We start from the raw sequence: 24,017 nt of genomic DNA, 5'->3' as shown, positions 1-24,017 counted from the left end.
TCCATGACCTCCCTTTTATCTAGGGGGAGAATGGAATCAGACCATAAAGAACAAAACAAGGGGCTTGTCTATTCTCTTCTTCATGCTACACCTTGCTCTTTCTTCTTGGGACTTTACACTGGTCCCCTCAGGTGTAGGGCAAGAAAGTTAGACACAGGAGAATGTCGTGGAAGCCCCAGAGGCAGACCCCAACCCTGGGAAAACCCCACTTACTTAGCCTCTTCAGGGATGAGTACTTGCTGGGGTGGGTCTTCACTGCAGACTCATAGGATGGGGGCAGGTGGGCCAAGTTCTGGAATGAGCGGGAGAAGGAAAGGTCATAGGGCTCGGTGGCTGATGTCAGGATGTTGTTCATCCGTGGCTTCTCTGCAAGAGAAGGGAGGGGTGCATTGCATTAGTGAGGACAACGTTTGGGGCAGGCAGAAGGGAAGGGTCTAGGTTCTATCTCTTCACTTTCTGCCTCATCCCCATCCTGCTTTCCTGGCCTCCTGTGCTAGGATATAGGTGGTGCTGGTGACTCAGTTTCCCTCATGCTCAGTTCCAGTTGTCAACAAGCCTGGAGGCAGGTGCTATTTTAGGTGCCACTAGCAACAATGCCAGTGTGCCCTTCCTTGAATGGCAAACTCTTTCTGCCAGTACATCGCTGGGCCATCTGATGAAAATGTAAGCCTGATGGAGCTGAGGGGGGTCATAAAATCATCCACTTTGGTGTGAAAGTTCTGCCCTTTCTCTAACAGCTTTAGGCAAATTTAGCTCTCAAGCTTAGAAAAATCTGGGTTTGAAGGAGTGCGGGTGACTGGTCTTGTCTACATACCCATAGAAGAACTGAGTCTAGGACCCAGCTCCACTGAGATTCCAACCCACACTGTCCATGATGTCATTTCACTTCTCACATCACCCCCTTCTGCCTCAGGCTTCTCTAATCCCCACGTCTGAATAGCCCCCTTAACTGTCTCTGAGCTGCTGGAGGAAAAAATGTGGGCAAAATGCTTAGCACATCATTCCTCTTTTCTCCCTCCCCTTTCTTTCCTCCTCTTGAGGTAGAACCTTGAGATTCCAAAATCTGAAGAGAGAGAAGGGAGTGTTGTTCAATGCCAGACCTGAGGAAAAGACTCGGGGAAGGAATGAGAGAAAAGATGAAAGGGAATTGATGTGAATGACTAATGAAGTGAATGAGCTGTCCTGGGCTCTGGGGGCCAGAGAAGGAATAGCACAGGAGTGAGGGGTAGAGGAGATGCCGGTCTGGGTGAAGGAGTGGCTGTGAAGATGGAAGGACATAAAGGAATGGAGGTCTGGGGAAGGAAGATGAGCATGCCTTGGTGCTTGACTGACTTGAGGCACAGCAAGAAGTCAACAGGTATTTCTGGGGGAAACAGTGGTACCATTCCCAGGACTGAGGTAGTTAGGTGGCTCTAGTTTGGCCATAACATCCCTCCATCCTCTTTGGTTTGGGATGCCCAAGAATTGGCAGGCTTTAACTTTGGAGAAATGTATCAGAGGACTGTGGCTCCCCATGCCTCTTGGCAAAGAGAGTGCTGAACCATGGAAGGCTGGAATTCTATGAACCATGGGACAAAGGGAAGCACTCCTAGCCTAGCCTGGTCCAAGGGCAGCCTAAGCACAGGGAACTCCCAGCTTCTCTAGCCCTTCCTGCCTTCACTGGCACTCCTAAAATTGAGCCAGGGGAGCCCAGCCAATGAGCTGGTGTTCACGCCAGCTCAGTACATATGTGAGGGGGTGGGGGATGCTCTACATCCCTGAGAGATCAGAACATGCTGTATAGAAAGAGCCTCCCTGGCATGGATCGGGACAGACGCCAGGAAGAGGAGTGGGCGGGAAGCTGGGAGCACTGCTACCCAGAGCTGGGTAATAGCCACTGTCCCTTAGCTCTTGTTTCTTCATTTTTGGCCATGCTAGAGAAGAACGAACTTCCCTCTGCCTGTTGGCATCATATTCCCACCGAGGGCATCACTCAGCTCATCTACTTCCAAATGCAACATTTCTGGATGCTCTTACCCTACACTGTTCTCCAAAACATGCCGATGAGCCAAGGCCACCTCTTCCTTGCCTTCTGCCTCCACCAAGATTGCCCCTGGCCTCTTGCTCATGCTCTCTCTCTTATTGCAATGGCCTTCCTTATTCTTTCTTTATCCAAATTCTCCCCTTGCTCAAGGCTCTTCGCTATGACAATGTCACACCTTTTCAGCCCACAGTGATATCTGGTCTTCAAGCCCCTATTGCTCTTGTAGTCAATACCACCCAATTTAGTGTCTACGTGATCTCTCATCATTTGACTTGAGTTAGTCTTGTTGATCTCCAAAGATTGCAATCTCCTTGACAGCAGGAGTCTTGCTTTCCAATTTTTCTGATGCCTTCATAATGCTTGGCCCAAAATAAAGATTCAATTAATGCTCTTTGCTTAATCAAGTAGACACAGGCCCATTCCTTGCTTAATAGTCTCTCTGCTATCTCCTGGGAAAAGTGTAACATCCAAAGAAGGAATTCAGAGAAAACCCTGCTTCCACTAGGCTGTGAGCTGCTCAAGGGCAGGGACTGAGTCTCATCTATGTTCATCTCCTTGCCACCCAGTGGGAGAGAGAAGACAGGAAGAGGAGGAGGGAAGAACGGTTCCCTCTTTCGTATTTAAGAGGCTGTGCCTCTGTTGGCTCCGTCTGGGGAAAACCAGATCATAGTTATTCTTCCAGAATGTTACTGAGTAAGGGGAGCATTCCTTGCTTGCCTTTTCTGGCTCCTCTTCCTGCTGCTGCTTAATCACCATGGGCATCCCCCAGGCTGTCTGCTCATGCCTTCTGCTTTTCTCTCTCAGCCTTCTCGTACAGATTGCCCCTACTCCCAAGCCTTCTGTTACTGCTTCCAAAGGGTAACTTACATCTTCAGCTGTAACCTCCCTTCAGACCTCATGTTAGCATTTCTCACTGCCTGTTTAATGACTTTTCTTGCATATCCTGTGGTTGTATCTAGCTCCAGATGTCCAGATCCAAACTCACCGTCAACAATTCCATCCCCTGTACACACTGGCTGCTTTCCTGATTCCTTAGATTGTGTTAATACTCCCCCACCCCATTCTTCTAATTAATCTTGGCTCTCCATTTTACTTATAATTGATTCTCATCAGTCATATTCAGTTAGTAACTGAGTTTTCCCAAGTCTTTCTTCAAAATGTATCATATCAGAACACTCCTTTCCATTTCCACTTTCAAAATCACCACTGGTATTATCTTCTTTTTAATTGATCTCTCTAATTTCTTGCAGTTCTAATTCTTCCTAGACCCCACAACATTTCACATCTTATTAAACTGTTGCTGTCATCATATATTTCCACTAGGAGCCTAGCACTGGAGGGGGACATCAAAATAGTCCACTTCTCTGCTCCTAATTATATTGTCCTTCAATCTCAACGCTGAAGTAGGACATGATCTGACGTGATTAGTAGGTCTTTCTACCAGGTGAGCTGTAGAATTTATCTTTGTTTTGAGTTTCTTTCTCACTAAAATTTAATGATGTTTTCACTGTCTCACAGCAAAGACAGAAGAATGACTGATAGTTCATAATTTACATGGCTGTCTTATGTTCTATCAAGTTTTGAGCAGGTATCAAAAACACTTTTTCTCTGCAGTTCCAAATATGAAGTTGTGATCTGGTGTGAGGATGTTATAACCTAAGAGGGAAACATGGCTTTGTAACCCTTTGGCACGATGCTGACACTGCTGTGCTCTACAGGTTTCAGCCTCTTCCCCTGCCAAGAGGTGGAAGCTCAAATCACCCAGTTCGGTTTTGTGTTTTATCAAATCTTAATTAGTTCGAAGAGGATCGATATAGTTCACCAAGTCTCATGTCATTTGTAAATGGTACCACAAGTAGCCTTGCTCAAAGGAGAGTGTTCACTCCTTGCTGTGGACATATGGAGATTATGAGTGCAAGAAGGGATCTGGATTGCAAGTGAAAATGGGTTAAGAAAGGGTCTCACTCCTTCCCTTTCATGGTGCAACATCACTCTGATGTTAGAGACAGACACACCAAGAGGACAATGGTCTAAAAGTGAGAGTGAGGCATTGTGGCCCTGGAGGAAGGTGGACACCTGCCACCTTACACCTCCTTAGCTTCAATGAGTCAGTGATCATGTGTCTGATACCCTGATAGGCATCAGTGGTTAGGATGGAGCCACTTGGAATGAGGATGGAATGCAGAGCACTCTCAATCATCTCTCACCATGTGTAGGGGTCTGGGTAGCACTGCTTAAAATCGGATGGTTATACTGATGATCACCTGAAAGTTATAGAAAAGAAATTTTTAATGAAGAATTCAGGCATTCCGTTGTCTCTCCACCACAACAGCACCTTTCTTGACCTCTAATATGCTTCTTTGAGTCAAAGGAATACTTCTAAAAAGCCCAGGCCTTTTGATGACCTGGAAAAATAAAGGGCAGGGGGCAGTGTGTTAGCCTCAAAGAAGCTTCCCTCGCTGTTTCTCTCTCTCTCTTTCTGCATCAGGGCTTCCTTTGTCACCATGGTGACCCACCCACATCTGTGCATCTGGCTGACTAGCTACAGAGGCTTTGTTGGGCAAGGGTGGGTAGAGGAGGAGAAGGATGGAGACTAGGGGGCATTTGGCAAGTATGCACACATAGGGTGGGGAACTGAGTAGGGGAAGTAGATCCTTTTTAGGGGGTGGGGGATGTTAGGGTATGGTTAGCTAGGAAGAAGATGCCTTAACTTAGGGGGCTTTGATTTGTTCCCCATCTTTATACACAAGTGTCTGCATCCTGAGATGCAGCAAGCTGATGTGAACTGTCCACTGCTTGGGATCAGGAGTCCTGGGTCCTAGGCTTTGTCCTGCCTATAAATGACACAGCCCAATATTCAAAAGCACTTATTTTAATTAATAAGTCCAAAAGTATGCAAAAGTCCACATAGATTGAACAAGCCACAACATTAATAGAGTCTTAGTTGCCAGAGCCCAGAGTTCGAGGCATTCCAAGGGCTTCTAAAACTGAACGGAGATTTGGCTTAACACTAAAGCGCACTTCAACATTGTATTATTGCTTCAATTCAACATTGCATTTTTGTTGTTCATGAGAGCATGCATCTAATTTCAACTAAAGCAGAGGGAAGAGGAGGTATGACATCTTTGCTTTAGTTTATCTACACCATGGACTACAGCTCGGCCATTCTCTGCTAGACGATCTGCTTCCAGTTTCTTACGTCTTGTTATTGAAACCATCTTTCCCACCTTTGGCATAGAACCTTCTGGATACTCATTTTTCTACCTCCTTCACTAGATCCCTTTTCCTCTTCTATTCTCTAAATATCAGTGCTCCATAAGGCTCAGATGTCTTCTTGAGGAGTTGGGCTCTACCTTCTTGCCCAAGTTGATTCTTAGACCTACACTTCTAGCTTGAGGTCCAACTAGTCTGTAGGGGTAGATTTTAAACTGCTTATGGACATCCTTTTGAAATCCCTGCCCTTAGCCCAACCCATTACATCCCAAAGTGAGCGCGTCATTTTATTCTCTAATGCTCCAGCTTCTGTCCATGGTACTAAGGTTCCATGGACTTGGAATGTGAAACTTCAGTCATCATTCACTATTTCCCTCCCTTCATCCTCCGTATCCAGTGAGTCCCCAAATCCTGTTCCTATATCCATCTCTTAAATCAAGGCCCACAATATATCATTTTGTTCAGATTTCTCTTAGCTTTGGTCTCTGGCCACTTCTAAGATAAATCATCCTGTGTACTCCTACCACACAAAATTTCTCATACCAATGGAATCATTACATCATTCTTTTGGTTCAGACCAGAATTTTAAATTGAATAGTTTATCCCCACAGACACTATCCAATGTGGTGTGGATTTGGGCAGTAAGTCAGAATTTCTCACACGAAGACATTCTCCCTTCACAAGATGGAATATTAAGTTATTTCCAGAAAAAAACCATTTGCCAAAGGTTGAATCAATTCTACATTGGACCTGGATTTAAGCAAAAAGAGAATCCAAGAAGGGAGATAAAGGACAGATTTTTTTCTGCTTTTCTTCCAGAAGCAAGGAGAAAACCAGTTTCACTGTTTTTTTTTTTTTTTTCTTATTTTTTGGTTTGTTTTTAAGCAATATGGCAGCATCAAAGACATAGTTGCAAGAAATGAGAGAACCCAGGCTGAATGGTGGACAGTGGCAGTGAGAGAGAAACACGTTTAATCTTCCATCTCGGAGTCTAGGTGTCACCAGGAGAGGGGGATAATTCATGTTTGGTTAATAATTCCTGGTAACTAGTAGTCTCCAGGCTCTGTGCTAAACACTTTCACATACATTTTTTAAAACTAATCTTCACAATGATTTTCACTTGAGTATGTATTATTGGCCTACTGATTTCCAGACACTGTTAAAAAACTCCTTAAGTATCTTCTTTGAAGTAGTTCTTAAAATTCTTTTCTAAACAGGTGAGTTTACAAACAGGATAAATGTCTTGAATTTAGATATTTTGTAGACAAGTGGAGTGCTTTTCCTTTGTTTGAATCTCACTTCCAATGTTTTACTAACATTTGATTTTTTCCTACATTGGCATTAAGGAAAATAAGGCATAAAGATGAAAATTAAAACTGTCCTAAAATAACCCCTGTGACATTCTGTTATATTTCCCTTTATTTCCCTCCCCCTGTAAATTACTGTGTGTATGTAAACATACACACACACACACACGCATAAACAATAGTGCAATGAATAACCATTTGCATTTTTCATTTTGCGTGAGTGATTATCAGATTACAGCTCTTAAAATCGAGAAATCAAATATGGTGATTTGATCCTCACACTTGTGCAGAATAACACATGTGAGGTTATTCATTGCAGCATTTTTATAGTAGCAAAAGAAAAGAAACAAGCTAAATGTTCATACATACATGTACATATACACACAGAGATAAATTTGGATAGTTTCCATATGGACATATGTAGGCATGCTATATGTAGGCATGGTATACTGCTTTTAATCTGTTTCCTTTATGCTTAATTGACAGCATATCTTGAATAGATTTTCATGTTTTGAAATATTCTTTGAAATATTTTGTATGGTTTCACAATAGTCTTTTCTATAGAATACTCTTATTGTATATTTGTATATATAATTTAAGTATAATATGTTTATTTAATATATATACATTTAAGCATTCCCCTATTATTGTGTATTGTTTAAAAGTTCAGTAATGTTATCCCAAAAAACCTTCAACACAAATCTTTGGCCGAGTCTCACTTCCCTAGGCTAATAACTAAAGGTAGTGTTTCTAGGTCAAAACACTGCCAACTGCCTAGTGATGTGATGATGTGGATTGATAGATTTCCTCATACTGAACCATTCATTTATTCCTGGGAAATACCTTATTTGATTTTGGTGTCTTAATCTTTCATTACAACACTGGATTCTATTTTCATATATTTTATTTAATTCATGTATATTCATAAAAGAAAATTTGTATTTTTTTGTGACATCCCAGGTTTTTGTATCAAGATAATGATTGTAAAGTCAATGAATAACATTTCATCTTTCTTTATGCCTTGAAACTAGTAATATAGCATATGACATATCTGTTCTTCGGAAGTTTGAAAGAACACAACGATAAAAATGCCTTGTGTCTTTTGGGGAGTCCTCCTGTTAGCGCTATGGTAGGTGGTTGGCTTGTGTTATTTCATTGACTGCACGACAACTTTGGGAAGCAGATGTTGTTATCATCACCAAATAGATTAAGGAAACTGAGGTTTGGAGAATAATTTGAATAATTTGCCTAACAGGTGAAGCTGGGATGCAAACCCAGGCAGCCTGGCTGTAGATCTCACATCCTTAATCATTATGCATACTGCCTCTCATACCTGGCAACATTTTCCTTGCATATTAATTCATTCAAGTTTTCTAATTCTAAATTCTATTTGTAATTTCTATTTTTCTTAAAAAAATCCATTGGGCATCTTCAACTTTATTAGCTTAAAACTATAATATTCCTTCAAAAGAAAAAATCCGTATATGAAATGATATCCTTTTCTCATTCTTCATTTTCTGTATTAATGTTTTCTGTATTAGCAGTTTATTCATACTCATTCTTTTTCATAGAGCTACCTCATATATATATCCCTTCATTTTTTATCTTCAAATGATTATTTTGTGCTTTTGGATTTGTTAATTCCTGCCTCCTAATTTTCTTTGGTTTGGTTTGTTATTGTTTTCTAATTTCTGGGTTTGAATCTTTAGTCCACTTATTTTCACTCTTTTCTGTTAACAATATAAGGTCTTTAGCTCTGAATTTGTCTCTGGCACTATCCCATGAGCGTCGTTATGCAATGTTCTTAGCGTTGTTGTGTCCTAAATGATCTCTAATTGAAGCCTTGATATTCTCTCTGACCCAGGAGTTCTTTAGTAGAGTGTTGTTAAACTTCAAAGAGTTTGGGTTTGTTGGTTTGAACTTGTGCCATTAGTTTTCTGTTTTATTATATTGTGGTCAGAGAACAGAGTCTGTACAATTTCTGCTTTTTGGAATTTATTGAAATTTCCTTTGTGGTCTTGTATATGGTCAATTTTGGTAAATGTTTCATGAGTACTTAGAGAAAAGGTATATTTTCTTTTTGTAGAGTACAAAATTGACATATATCTATCATATATTGACATAAATCAGACACATGAAATACGTTATTCAGTTCCTCTCTATCCTAATTCATTCTTTGCCTACTTACTCTGTCAAAGACTGAGGGAGGTGTATTAAGGTCTCCCACTTCTGTTGTGTTCCTGTCATTTTCTCTTTGTATTTGTTACAGAATTGGTTTTATGTATTTCACGGCTACATTATTCAGCACAAAAAGGCTCATGATGCCTATGTCTTCTTTGTGGCTTGTATGCTTTGTCAACATTAAATAACCCTTTCTGTCCTATTTAATGCCTTTTTTTTAGCCTTTAAGCCTTCTTGATCTGATATTTGTATTGCCCACCCAGCTTTCTCTTTGTTTACATTTGCCTGATAAACTTTGCCTATCCTTTTATATCTAACCTTTCTGTGTCATGTTGTTTTACTCTGGTCTCTTGACAAGAGCATACATTAAAAAAAAAAAATCACCTTCTGTGCTTTGGCACTTTCTAGGTTGTCTTGCTTGCTGAAATCTTGATAGCTAATTCTCCTGCTCAGAAAACTGTCCTCCCTTCTATTGGGGTATCCTCTCCTCCTTGCTCTAGTTGTACGATATGACCCTGCTCCTCTGCACACAGCCCAAACTCTAGGTCATGGCTGATTTGACCAGGTTGGAATACCTGACTCAACCTGGGCCTATGAGAGCTCCTTCTCCAGAAATTAAGAATCATTATAAGAGAGGTGATTCTGGATCCATGACATGTAAACTAGATAGCTGTGGGCAGTCTTGTAGATTCAGAAGAGAGAAAGTCAGAGACTGTGGCAAATTGTATTTTCCAAAAATGGCCACAGTTATACTTCTAGTCCCACATGCTGTCCCAGAACCTTCTCATTTCCTCAATAGGTAGAGTATATTCTCCTCCTTGAAACTGGAGGGCCTTTGTGACTGCCTTGGTGCCCATAAGGAAGTGCATGACTTCCACCGAGGTTGCAAAAGGTGATCTAGCTTTCATCCGTTTCTCTCTTGTGGCACACTCAACCTTGGATCCCAGCCACCATGCTGTAAGGAAGTCCAGGCCACGAGCAAAGGCTACCTGTAACCGCGGTCAGCTCCAGCTAAGGTATCCATCAACAGCCGAATCGACTGCCAGACACATGAGTGAGCAAGACTTCAGATGATTCCCGCCCTCAGCCTTCTAGCTGTCCTAGCCGATACAAGTAGAACAGAGATGAGCTATCCCCACCGAGTCCTTCCAAAATTATAGGTTGATAAGCAAAATAAATGTTGTCTTTATTGTATCATTTTCTAAAATTAAAATATTTCTTTTGAGGGGCCAGCCTGATGGTGTAGTGGTTAAGAATGTGTGCTCCGCTTCAGCGGCCCAGGGTTTGCAGGTTCGGATCCCAGGCATGGACCTTCACACCGCTTATCAAGCCATGCTGTGGCAAGGGTCCCACATATAAATTAGGAGAAGATGGGCACAGATGTTAGCTCAAGGCCAATCTTCCTCAGCAAAAAGAGGAGGATTGGCAGCAGATGTTAGCTCAGGGCTAATCTTCCTCAAAAAAAAAAAAAAATATTTTGAGATCATTGTAGTTTCAAATGCAACTATAAGAAATAATACAGAGGTCCTCTGTACTCTTTAGCCAGTTTCCCCAGTGGTTCTATATCAAAACCACAGTATCGACATCAATACAGTCAGGTACAAAACATTTCTATCACTAGGAGGATCCCTCATGTTGCCCTTTGTAGCCACACCTACCCTTTCATTAACCTCTGGCAACTGTCAACCTGTATGTTATTCTATAATTGTGTCATTTCAAGGAGGTCATATAAATGGAATCATACAGTATGGAACCTTTGGGATTGGATTTTTTAATCAAGCATAATTCTCTGGAGATTCATCCAGGTTGTTGCATATTTGTAACAATAGTTAACTGGTTGTATCGATAGTTGATTCCTTTTTATTGCTGAATAGTAAATATTCCATGGCATGGATGTATCACAGTTTGTTTAACTATTCATCTTTTGAAGGACATTTGGATTGTTTTCAGTTTTGCTATATTATAAATAGAGTTGCTATAAACACTCATGCGCAGGTTTTTGTGTCAACGTAAGTCATCTTATTTATCTGAGATAAATGCCTAGGAGCGCAATTGCTGCATTGTATGGTGGCTGCCTGTTTACTTTTTAAAGAAATGCCAAACTGCTTTCCAGATTGGCCGTACCATTTTACATTCCCCCCAGCAATGAATGAGTGGTCCAGTTTCTCCACATCCTTGCCAGCATCTGATGTTGTCACTATTTTTCATTTTCACCGTGATAACTACGCAGTGATACCTCACTTTGGCCTTAATTCGCATTTCCCTAATGGCTAATGATGTTGAACATCTTTTTTTTTTTTTTTTTTTGAGGAAGATTAGCCCTGAGCTAACTATTGCCAATCCTCCTCTTTTTGCTGAGGAAGACTGGCCCTGAGCTAACATCCATGCCCATCTTCCTCTATACGTGGGACGCCTACCACAGCATGGCTTTTGCCGAGCGGTGCCATGTCCACACCCGGGATCGAAACTGGCGAACGCCAGGCTGCTGAGATGAGGAACGTGCGAACTTAACCGCTGCGCTACCGGGCTGGCCCCTGAACGTCTTTTCATGTGCTTATTTTTCATCTGTATATCTTCTCCAGTGAAATGTTTCTTGATTATTTTTGCCCATTTTCTAATCAGATTGTTTGCATTTTTCATGTTAAATTTTTGAGTGTTTTTCTATATCTTAGATTCTAGTCCTTTGTCAGATATATGCTTTGCAAATATCTTCTCCATCTATAGCTTGTCTTGTCATCCTTTTAACATGGTCTTTTGCAGAATGTAAGTTTCAGTTTTGATGAAGTTCAATTTACCAATCTTTTCTTTTACAGATTATGCTTTTGATGTCAAGTCTAAGAACTCTTTTCCTAGCCCTACGTCCTGAAGATTTTTTTCTGTTATTTTTCTAAATGAGTTTTGGTTTTATGTGTTACATTTAAGTCTAGGATCTATTTTGAGTTAATTTTCATATAAGATGAGACTTAGGTTGAGGTTCTTTTGTTTATTTATTTATGGATGTCCAATTACTCCAGCATATTTCTTGAAAAGGCTCTCTTTCCTTCATTAAATTGCTTTTGCACCTTTGCCAAAAAATCAGTGGGAAATATTTGTGTGAGACTATTTCTGGGTTTTCTATTCTGTTCCATTGATCTACATGTCTGTTCCTCTGCTAATACCACACAGATTATTGTAGGAATCTGTGTGGTAGCTATGGGATATTTGATTTCTGTAGCTCTAGGATATTTCTTGGAATTGAGTAGACTGATCTCTTCCACTTTATTTTTCCTTTTAAAAATTATTTTAGCTATTCTAGTCCCTTTGCCTTTCTATATATATTTTAGAATAAGATAGTCTGTATCTACAAACAATCTTGCAAGGTTGTTGATAAGAATTGTGTTAAACTTGTGTATTATTTGGGAAGAATTGACATCTTTAATCTGTTAAGTCTTTCAGTCCATGAGCATGGTATGTCTCTCTATTTAAAGTGTACCATTTTAATTCCTCTGACATTTTTGCTACATTTTTTAGATTATTTTCTTAGTGGTTGCTCTAGTGATTATAATATGCATCTTAACTTATTTTAATCTTCGGAACTAACATAATTCCAGTAGCATGTGGAAACTTTGTCCCCATATTGCTCCAATGAATGTTCCTCCTTTATACTATCTTTGTCGTATATGTTCTATCAATCTATCTACCTACCTACATATGTTATACCCAACAATACCGTATTAAAATTGTCACTTTATAAGGTGTTATTTTTTTTAAAGTGAAGAAAAGACAAGAGAAAAATATGTGTATAGAGTCTCTTACATTAACCATATATTTATCATTTCTAGTGTTTTTCATTTCTTCCTGTGAATTTGATTTATTGTCTAGTGTCCATTTCCTTTCAGTCTGTGAAGATTCTTTAGTATTTCTTGTAAATCAAGTTTGCTAGCAAAGAATTTTCTCCCTCTTTGTTTATTTGAGAATGTCTTTATTTCACCTTCATTTTTTGAAGGTTAATTCTGCTGAGTATAGAATTCTTGGTTGACAGGTTTTCTTTTAACACTTTGAGCCTCTGGCCTCCACTGCTGTAGATGAGAAGTCAACCATTAACCATACAGATGCTCCTCTTTATGTGGCGAGAGGTCAAGGATGTCACTCAACACTCCTAATCCTTTGAGTCTCTTTGACCCAACAGTAGCACAGTTGCCAGTCCTCCCAGCCTGCCCTGGCCTGGCAGAACCTTGTCCTGACTGATCTTAGGGGAGGATGGGAGCGGTCCTTGGCATGAATGTCATAAACTCTCACTGTTCCTGCTTGAAGTTGAGCAGTTTTTTAGAAGTTTATGCTGGGAAGCATAAACACTTCCCAGATTGTATACTTTGATCAGTTTCTAGAACACTGACATGGCTGTTTTAATCATTTCTGTCCAGCTTTGTAGTTGCTTTGTGGAGAGAGGATTTGCTAACCTTCTCACTGGGCCATGGCCAGCTTCACCTAGGTGTTTGGGGTACCGTCCCCGATCACACTGCAGCTCCCTGTTTCTCTGCCAGGCCAGTGGAGGAGAACTGGAGACCTCAGTGCTTAGTCAAGAAGATGTTTGGAGGGAGGTGGGGAAGAAGCAGGAGCTCTGGCTGGGTCCTTAGTCCCTGGATAGCTTAAAGGTATTTTCAAAGCTTTTGGTATCAGTAAAATCGCAAATATTCTTTGTATCCTGGGACAATGAGATCTGTGTCCAGATTTCAGACCCGTTCACACATTTTGATAGTTAGAATATTGGCTGAGAAGAGTCATTTGGTATTGAAGACACTTCCTAGGAGGGTATAATAGGCTCTGAAGTCTTTTTACTCTGAGATGAAGGAAGTTACTTGCTGCCAAAAACTGACGTACTTTCAGAAATAGATTCCACGTAGGGCTCTTTGCCAGCCTCACCATAAATGCAGACTCAGTGGCTCTCTCTACTTCTTCCAGTTGGTGTGGCAAGAAGGGTAGGAGGCAACAGAGACTCCATGTGAAGACCACCTTGGCCCACATCAAAGCAGGCACTTAAGGGTGCCTCTAGGACGGTGTTTCCAACACTGGCTTCAGGGAGTCTTGTGGGTTCCTTTGAAGTGCCTTAAGGGCCGCTGTTTAAGAGACTGAGTCTAGTGGGTGTTGTTTTAGCACTGTCCCCCTCACCTTTACCTCACACCGAGCAGCTTGATTTCCATCTGTCTTCTGTATTCAGCTTATTCCTAAGATCTTATTTAAAGAAACAGTTCCATTGCTAATATGTTTAAAATCCACTGATCAAATTCATCTACTTCATTTTACAGGTGAGAAAAGAGGCCCAGAGAAGTGAAGTGACTTGCCCAAGATCACAAAGTTGGTGGCAGAGAAAGGACCAGGTCTTTTTTCCCAGAGTTGTATTTTTTTCGTGATGTGTGATTGTCTGCAAGCTTGTGTGCTAGTTACAAAGTCTCTCTTGTGCTCTCCAGCAGAGGTTCCAAGCAGCTGTGTGTTTTTGGGTGGCTCTGCCCCTCTTAGCTAGGTGCATTTGGCCAAAGTGTTTATCGAGGTTCCCTGAAATACTTTGAACTCTGGGGTTACGGGGAGAATGGAGGGTAGTTCTGGGTCAAAAAAGCTTTGGATTCTGCACACTAAATCCTTCCCCTTGGATATTCACCATGCATGTTAAAGGCTAAGAAGTCTAGCCATAAATAACCCATTTTATTAGTTATTTGACCATGGGGATTCTTTTTTCACCTAACACAGTGAGGGTGCAGACAGGAAACAGATACCAATCCAATGGGGTATTTTAGAAGGACTTAATAAAATGAGTATTTTCAAAGGTTTGGGGAACCCATAAGGGATAGTACAGTGCCCAAGGACTAGTAAGAGTGGGCACCTTTATACAAACGGAGCCTCAATGGTGAAGGAAGGCAGTTGCTTCTGGAACCCAAAGGGAGAGAGTTGTGTAGACAGGGCCCCCTGATCTTTGATTGAGGGACAAGCCAGTCCCCCGTGAATGGACCAGGAGGTAGCCTGGGAAGTAAGTATCCCAACTTCACTCTCCTCCATCCCTCTGATCTCTTTCCAGGATTCCCCATTTGCCAAACCCAACTAACATCCAAAGAACAAGGTAGCCCCATGAAGCAATCCATGGAGGCCAGCACTCAGGAGACTGAACAGGGTGGGCGGTGGATACAGAGGGTTAAATGGACAAACCGTCCAGCACAGACTTAACCCACTGTGACAAAGGCTACTCTAGTGCATCGTGAAGACGGTCTGTGGGGTGTGGGCAGATGGTGTTCTAGGTAATGGATGGGAGGTTTGGGGTGTGTGGGCAGCTAGGTGTTGATGAGGAAGGGAAAAAAGCAGAATTTGTGATGTACAAAGAATAGGAAGGCTAACAATTGCACGATTTTGCCCCAGAGTTCCTCTCTACTGTGATGTGTATACAGTCTTTTACACTTGGCGTCCTGTCTCTCCCTGGACTTATCAAGGGATCACATCTCCACTCCTCAATTACCAGTCTCCCCATCCCCCTCCCCTTTCAGGGAGTCCTGGGCTTGGCACAGTGCCCAGTGAGGGCCATCAGCCTTCCTGATGGATTGAGCTGGATAACATAACAATTAATTAGTGCTCAGGACTCATCGATCGATATGCTGACAAGACTACAAAGTGACAAAACAATCTCCATCTGAGCTCCAAGGGTGCTTGAAGGAAGCAGAGAAGCCAGGTGGGGCCCTCTGCCCACTGAGAGAGTGTGGACCACCTGTGGTTAACAGGTCTCTTAGAATCAGAACGTCCCCCCTCACCTCTGCAGCCGCCAAGCTGGTGGAGCTGACTGAGTTGCCTCACATTGGTATCTGGCTTAACTGCTAAGGGAAGTGGCTAGTTTTCTCTGTGGAGCAAATAAGCTGTGTGTATGCATTTATGTGTCTGTGTGTTTGCTTATGTGTGTGTTTGGGGTGGGGAGGGGGTGAAAGAGAAGAAGAGTGATTTGGGATTGGACGTGTCTAGTGACAGATGTAGCAAAAGCAATTTCTGTTTCGTGAGTCACAGGAAGATTGTGGGGTACAAATAATACCCAAAGACATAAACAATGACTTGATCAATGGGATCCTGAAAGTACAAAACAAAGAGGTAATATGCATGTTGGTTATAAACTCTCAAGTCTCAGGCCTCATCACCACCGGAATTGCTATGATCACCTGCTTTCCTCTCTGCCCTTTTGGGTCCACCCTACACAATCCTGCTAGATTAGTCTCTCTCAAATGCTAATTTCATCCTGGCCTTTAGCCTGCAAGTATTCCAAACTGCCAATAGATTAACAGATGCCTAAGGCCAAAGAGTTTTGAATTCTAATATACCCAAGAATCACCTGAGGAACTCATTAAAAAATTCTGGGCCCTTCCCCCAGCCCGTGAATTATGATTTAGGTGATTTGAGAAGGCCACAAGAACTAGCATTTTTAAAAGCATCCTAGTTGATACTTTTGCAGCTAGAATCTGGACCACACTTTGAGAAATGCTACAGATGTTACCGCATTTTCAAAGCTGCCCATGGTCCAGTTCCATCTCATCTCACCCAACACACCAATGATTAATGAACTGGTTTCACCTCTCCTATTCCCAACCCCTGCCACCACCTCGGTGCTTTGGTCAGGAACATCTTCCACCTGGATTACTCTTCTCCTCACTTCCCCCAGACCCTTTCAATCCTTGAAGATAAAACTCCAGATTCATCTCCATAAAGTCATTCTCAGGTCCTCCAGTACACGGTGATGTTCCTTGCCCTCCTGATAACTGCAGCATTTATTACCACCACCATTGGTTTTGGTGTTTAATCATATATTATTTTGCTTTTTTACTTTTCTGTCTCATTCATTCACTCTTTCAAAGATGCTTAAATACTTCTGCATGTAAGGCACTTCTCCCCAACTCTTAATACAGTGAACATTCCTGGAGGTGGAGATCGATCACACTTCTTTTGTGTTTACCTTAACACAATACTCGCTGGGCTGGGTTCCTTGGTGGCACTTGTACAATTTCTTGAATTATGAATGAATGAGTAAATGAATCAACTCTTGGGCAAGAGGCCATGGTGATGATACTTGATTGCCCATCCTACTTTCTTCTTGTTCTCCCCACTCTTCTTCAGGCTCAGAGTGGCAGATTTTCTGGGCCTGCAGCCAGGTTTGTGGGTTGTAATATTTTGTATGTGTCTGAGTACGAGTGTGTGTGGAGGAGTAAGGCACCCCTCCTTCCTCACCTCAAATCCAACCCACACTTTGCACTCCTTCTTGAGGCTCAGTTGCCATTCTAATGCATCTCAACACAAGCCCATGAATCCTGGTGATGAAAAAGTCAGTGTAGAGAGGCAGGCCTGTGAGTCATGGTGTCAAAGGTGGGACTCCTTCCAAGACGACTGGTTGTTGCCAATGACATCATGAGGCCATCAATCCCTGTGCTTCTGTCCATTCTCCATCCTTCTTTGTGTCTCAGTCTCCTCTTCCTGCCTCAGAGGCTTTGACTTGGGGTCCCCTGGGTCCCACCCATGAGAGTCTGGCTTCGTGTGAGCACCTCCCTAGCAGGCCTGCTCTGCTTCTCCACTTCTGGCAAAGATTTTCATTTTCAGTTCTGCCTGAAGAAAATGGCATCATGGGGGTTGTCATGCCCACACAGGAAAACAGTGTCTTCTGCCAGATTCACTTAAAAAGACAAAACTTTAGGTTTCCCTGGGAGAGCTGCCTGCTACCTGCTGTGATCCACTTCTTCCTGATGGCTCTGGTTCATCTGAGCCTGGAGGCACTGGAGCTGTGTTTGTTCTGCTAGTGGTTATTGTGATCACTACAAAAGGAGTATTTACCATCCCCTCCGCTCCAGAGGACGAATCATCCTCTTGGCAATAAGGACTCTGAGCTTGTTCCTGAGAGCTATTTAAATCATACCTATAGAAAGTCAACCTTGGGATGCCCTGGAATTACCTGAGAGGAGGATAGGGTATGAGCACAGATGTGTGATGAGGTGGATCTGGGAGAACGTGAGGTGGTCTTGGCCTCTGATGCTAGGCCAAGCTGGCCTGTCAGGTGGGCTCCCTAAGGAGGTTTAAGGTCTAAGATATTCCCTCAGAAGTGAGGTTTTTGTGAGATTCTTTGGCAAATTCCATTCTCTTCTCACCCCTACCCATAGATACCCCATCCTACCATTTCCCAAGCTTGATCTAGGCACCCAATTCATCTACTGGGTAATACAAAGTGGCTCAGTATCGCAAGAGGTGACTCAAGTTGAAATATCTAGAACAGAGGGATGATTGATATTTAGAGGGCATGCAGTCTTTTGGGAAAGCCCAAAATATCCCAAATAAGAAGTAGGTCACTAGAGGACCTGCCTCTGTCCTGTAATTACTATAAGCTATGAGTGTATCTGACATACTGTCAGATTTCTCTTTAAGAAGTGAATTTTTGGTGTGATCTGGGTCCATTTTTAACCTTCACGTTTGTTCACGTTATCATACCAACTAGAGGAAATTCTAAGCCTGGTGCCTGGTGCAAGAAAACACACACACTGCTATCCCAGCATAAATGGAGTTTTATCATGTTTGGGCAAAGACTACATATGTGTGTGTATATATATATTTTTCCTATCAGCTACCATTTGTTCTGTCAGACACTGTGCTAAGTAGTTTATAAGTATCATGTCATTGAAATCTCACAACAATTCTATAAGGTCACTCACACTTTATAGATGACATTGAGTTGCGCAAGTTTGCATGGAAAATAAGTGGCTGAACCCGGATTCAAACTCATATCTAAAGACTCCAAACACAGTGCTCTTGAACTCTATACTATACTGCCATTTTGCAAGCATGTAGCAATATAGACTCATCTGCAGCATCAACCACAGAGCTGGACTGAGTTTCTAGAGGGATCTAGGTTCTCCTGATTTGCAAACTGGTAATAAATGGCTGATACCTGGAGATAATCTCATACAATTTCTAATCTACAGGAACTGCTCTTACACCTACCACACATACCTCCGTGAAGGCTGCCCCCCGACTCAGCCCAGGGCAATGCAGATCTTTCTCATCCTTGCATTTCCCAACGGATGGCAAGATTCTAGCTTCCCATAGGAGTTCTCCTGTTTCTTCCCCTAAAGCCGTCATGCAGTCAGTGCATGCAGCTTAGCAGAAGCCGGCCACACTGCTAGGGACATAGAGGACCAGGAGTTCAGGCAGTGAGTGTTCTTTTGCTGGGGATCATCATGCAGGCAGTGAGTCATGGCCGTCTGGAGAAATGTGAACATGTGGGAGCCCTCAGCCCTCCCACGTCTGCTTTCCTGCCCATGGCCTTCATAGTCTCCACACACAGCCCTTGCTGGCCTTCCCAGCGAGTTTCATTTATATGCAGTCATTACTGTCTTGTACTCTGATTCTTTCTCCCTAGCATGTCTCTTCCCCCGTGGCCACTTGCTCAGTTCTTATCCATCCTTCAAGACCAGCTGAAACACCACCTCTTCACTGCAGCGTTCTCCAATCCCTTCAGCTGCAGGTGATCTCTCCTTGTTGTGAACTCTCTATGCTCTATAATATTTGGGGGGCACTTACCACTTTCTACGTTGTGTTATAATTACACACGTGCATGCCTTGTCTCTTCTAGCACACTGTAAGTGTTTTGATGAGGGTGGGTGATAGAGGATTCATCTTTGTATCTACTAACTTATCTAACATAGTGCTTCCACTCAATAAGCATCTATTGGATGAATAAATGAGTTCTTTATGCTGGGCTCTTCACAGATGTGAAGGTGCATCTGACACAATCCTATTTGTACATAATAGGTGTTCAATAAATATTTTTGAATGAAATAATAAATACATGTATATATAATTGCAGAGCATCCATAAAATATTTTGAAGATTTTGGTCGAGTATATTTAGGGAAGGCTTCCTAAAGAAGGTAAATCTTGAACAAGGCGATAAGAGAGACTTGATTTTGGACTGGGACATGGGAAGTCAAGGAAGGGACTGCTTTCAATTAAAGGAAGGCCAAGAATAAAGAGTGAGGGTGGAGCCGGCAGGGCAGAAGGTTAGGATTAGATCCAGGGTATGTGCTGGGGAAGGCAGTAGTGAAGGTGGGTGGAATGAGGTTAGCTTATGGCAGTTTTTAATGGCACGTTGAAGACTTTGAACTTACCCTGTTGGTAAGTTCTCAAACGTACCAACAGTAAGTGTTGGTTCTCAAACAGGAGGGTGATATGACAAAGGCCTTGTTACCTAAGGACTGATCAGTGGGAAGGACTGGAATGAGGAAAGGAAATCAGTTGGGAGGTGCTGTGGTCTGAATGTTTGTGTCTCCTCAAAATTCATATGTTGAAATCCTAACCCCCAGATGGTGTTAGGAGGTGGGGCCTTTGGGAAGTAATTAGGTCATGAAAGTGGAGCCCTCATGAATGGGATTAATGCCCTTATAAAAGAGACCCCAGAGAGCTCTCTAGATCTTTTTCTGCCATGTGAGGATAAGACGAGAAGTTGGCAGTGTACCTCCTGGAAGAGGATTCTCACTAGACCCCGACCATGCTGTCACCCTGATCTTGGACTCCCAGCCTCCAAAACTGAGAAATCAATCTCTGTTTTTTCTAAGCCACTCAGTCAATGGTAATTTGTCATAGCAGCTGGAATGATTTAAGACAGGAGGCTACTGTAGAAATGCAAGTGGGAAGTAATAGGAACTGAATCGGGATTTCTTCCAGACTGAGGTCTCTGTAATTCATGGTCTTCATGTTTAATGAGCAAAGAGCCAGGTAGAAGATGTAAAGAGGGCTGACAATAAATACTTGATTACATTTCTTCATCGAGGGACTCATTCCTACTGGTTGCTGGTTGCAGCATTTGTCTCAGGCAGATGGGCAGGCTTCGTGGCTAACAGACAGAGCTCAATTGTGATGACAACCAGAACCCAGAGCCGCTGTCCACGCTCACACAGTGACTCAGATCGCTGACAGACTTGGGGCTTGGGCTTGGGGTTCTAAATGAAATGTGGGGAAGGGGAGAAGAGAAAATTTACCCAAAAAAGAATTACTCTAGGAGAGATAGGGAGGGCCAGAAAGAAGGATCTGTGTTCACCGGGCACCAGGTGCTTCGGCCTTGGAGTTCACAGATGCTCTTTCTCCTGTCCACTGTCCTACCTTTACTGGTCCATCAGACACTAATCACGCAGGCTCTGGAGGCAGTGGAGAAACGGTATGCATGACTTGGTCCACCTGCTTTCCCCAGGGAAGATTTAGTTCCCTATTTCTCCCCTAATTCTGTACCACTTATATCCTAGTTCAAATCTACCAACAGGCACTGGCCAAGTGTCACTCAAACCCTCTCTTCTCTTGCTTCAATTTTCTCTGCCCCCATCAAATTTCCTCTTCTATATGTGTCTCTATATTTTATCATTTGCTTTCTTAGTGAATTTCTCGTTACTTCCCCTAATTACTAACTTTCTCATATTTCCTCTGCTTGGATTTCATCATGCATTGTTTTTGAATCTGTGCATGAAGCCAGCGATTAGTGTCGATGTCATAAATATAAAAGACTCAATAAACTTTAGGGACTGTCTAGATTCTTTAGACACATTACTCTATTTAATTTTTACAGCAACTCTAAGATGTAGGAACTAGTATCATCCCCATTTTATAGATGAGAAAACTGAGGCACAGAGAGGTAACTTGCCCGGGTCAGAGGGCTGTTGATCAGGGCACAGGTTGAGGAACCCAGCCGACTGCAGAGCAACCATCTTAACTCTCACTAACAAGATCTGAGTGGCTGTTTGTTCTCCACTGCTTCACAGTTGATCGCGTCACGGCACATTCTACTCAAATCACTTACTAAGACAACTGAAAAGACGTTATTGATCTCCTGGGAATCCTGTTCATATGAACATTGCAGTAAAATAACAAGCATCAGCTGATATCCCCATTGCGAAAGAAAGAAAAATTAATAAATTCATCATTTGTTGGACAATTCCATGGTGAAACAGATTCGCTTATTAGACTGAGAAATGTCTACCATCATTATCGAGTCCAGCTCCCTTGCTGTGAAACATATCCTTGCTTTGTTTGTGAAGAGTTCACACACCGCTTCTTTCCCTCATGAGTATGGGAAGCCTTCCACAAAGAATAGCTTAAATAAATGACTAGCCTTGACAACAGACATGCCAATGATGCTGCTCCAAATTGATCCCATGCTGTTCTGAGACATTCCTTCAAGAGCGATAAAGTGAGGGGAGACTTGAAGGAAGCATTCCACCTCTGCACTCACTAGTTGCACTCCTGGAAGTCTCTGGAAGTCTCTCTGTCACCCTTTTGGAAACAACTCCAGTTGTTACTAGTTTTAATTTTTAAAAACTATATAATCAACACATGCATTTGTTGAAAAACTAGAAAACAAAAATGAACTGAAAAAAAAAGATGTGTGTATTTTTTTCCACAAAAAAATGGGATAATGCTGAACAAACTGTTCTGTGATGTGATTTTTCAGTACCAAAATACTGTATTTTTCCAAGTGAATAACGAACACATCTCTGATGACTGTAAATGTTAGCTTAGCATTCAGCCATATAGACGCTTCATAATCGTTGTTGCTGTTTTTTGTTTTTTTCTAACTAGATCCCTATTGTCAGAAATCTGAGTTGTTTCCATTTCAATGGTGTTATAAACAATACTTTACACCTCTGCAGGCAGACTTTTGTGCCTATCCTTAATTGTTTTCCCTAGGAAAAATTTCTAGAATCAGAATTTCTAGGTTAGAGGGAATGTAATTGTAAAGGTTTTGGTTTAATTTCTTGTCAGAATGTGCTGATTGATAATTCTTTCAATTCTGAATGAGAGTGTAGTGCCCACTCCCCTCACTCTGAGTGGCACTGGGTAGGATTTTTTTTTTTCTTTTCTAAGATTGGCACCTGAGCTAACAACTGTTGCCAATCTTCTTTTTTTTTTTCCCCCTGCTTTTTCTTCCCAAATCCCACCAGCATATAGTTGTACATTTTTAGTTGTGGGTCCTTCTAGTTGTGGCATGTGGGACCCCACCTCAGCATGGCCTAATGACTGGTGCCATGTCCGAGCCCAGGATTCGAACCTGCGAAACCCTGGGCTGCCGAAGCAGAGCGTGCCAACCTAACCACTTGGCCATGGGGCCGGCCCTGGATTTTTTCTTTTTTGAGGAGAGTGGTTTTCACCAAGTTGAAAGGTTGTATTGCATTGATTACTAGTGAGAGTCATCATTTTTTAATTTCTATGATATTTGATAGGGGAAATATGTTTGGTGTATGTTTGAATATGTTTGATAGTTTCTTTTGCTCATTTCTTCTCCATTCAGGTGATTATCTTATTTTTATCTTCTTGTTTTTTAATTTTTAAGAATTCTCTATATAAAGGATATCAATCCCACATCCACCACACATTTTTCACAATTTTTTTTTATCGTTTGTCTTAATTTTTTGACTCACAAATATCTTAAACTCAAATACAGTCAAACATCTGTATTTTCCTCTGCATTTTGTCTCTTTGGCAATTTACTAATTTATTTATTTATTTATTTATTTTTTTAATTTTTTTTTTTTTTAAAGATTTTATTTTTTCCTTTTTCTCCCCAAAGCCCCCCCGGTACATAGTTGTATATTCTTTGTTGTGGGTCCTTCTAGTTGTGGCATGTGGGACGCCGCCTCAGCGTGGTCTGATGAGCAGTGTCATGTCCGCGCCCAGGATTCGAACCAACGAAACACTGGGCCGCCTGCAGCAGAGCGCGCGAACCTAACCGCTCGGCCACGGGGCCAGCCCCTGCAATTTACTAATTTATAATTCAACAAGCAGTTTGTGAGTAATAAATAATAATACATAAATGGAATCGTGAGCAATTTCCATTCCCAGATGGCACAAATGTTGTTTTTCCTTATTCTTTTACACTTTCACTTTTGGCATTTCAATCGTTAATACACGTGCATTTATTGTGTTATGTCATGAGATAAGAATTTAATTTATTTCAAAGTGGTTAACTGTTGAGTCCAATGCAGTCTTTCCTCACTTTTATGCAAATCCATCTTAATCCCATACCAAATAATTATCCGGCAAGGAAGCCTCCCGTTTGGCAGCCAAGCACAGGGGCTATTTAGATTAATGATGGTATCCGGGGGCAGCCCAGTGAGAGGTCTGCAGGGGGAAATGTCTATGAACTTACATCCAGAAGTGATTCAACAGTTTTGAGAATATTTTGATAAAGGAGCAACTAGGGGAAATCAAGATTTTGCCTAGGAATCTATCTTATAAAATGTTCAGCAACAGTTGACTATGAAAGAAAAT

The 24,017-nt window shown here is 41.9% G+C and overlaps 1 protein-coding gene across 4 annotated transcripts in view; it reads right to left on the bottom strand.

The window, feature by feature from the left end:
- SHISA6 (shisa family member 6) overlaps positions 1-24,017 on the bottom strand; it is a 288,708-nt gene that overhangs the window by 7,673 nt on the left and 257,018 nt on the right. For 2 of the 4 annotated variants that reach the window (XM_023653508.2, XM_023653510.2), the window contains 2 exons: positions 4,231-4,287; positions 214-366 (listed from right to left, as the gene is read on the bottom strand). In XM_023653508.2, coding sequence (XP_023509276.1) covers positions 214-366; positions 4,231-4,287 — 210 coding nt within the window. The remainder of the gene's footprint in view (positions 1-213; positions 367-4,230; positions 4,288-24,017) is intronic. The other 2 variants (XM_070226572.1, XM_023653509.2) reach the window with 1 other exon arrangement.

This window comes from Equus caballus, chromosome 11, assembly GCF_041296265.1.
Source record: "Equus caballus isolate H_3958 breed thoroughbred chromosome 11, TB-T2T, whole genome shotgun sequence".
Classification (NCBI taxonomy): Eukaryota; Metazoa; Chordata; class Mammalia; order Perissodactyla; family Equidae; genus Equus; species Equus caballus.
Note: the sequence above shows the minus strand (reverse complement) of the source record. Positions and strands in the feature narration are given on the sequence as shown.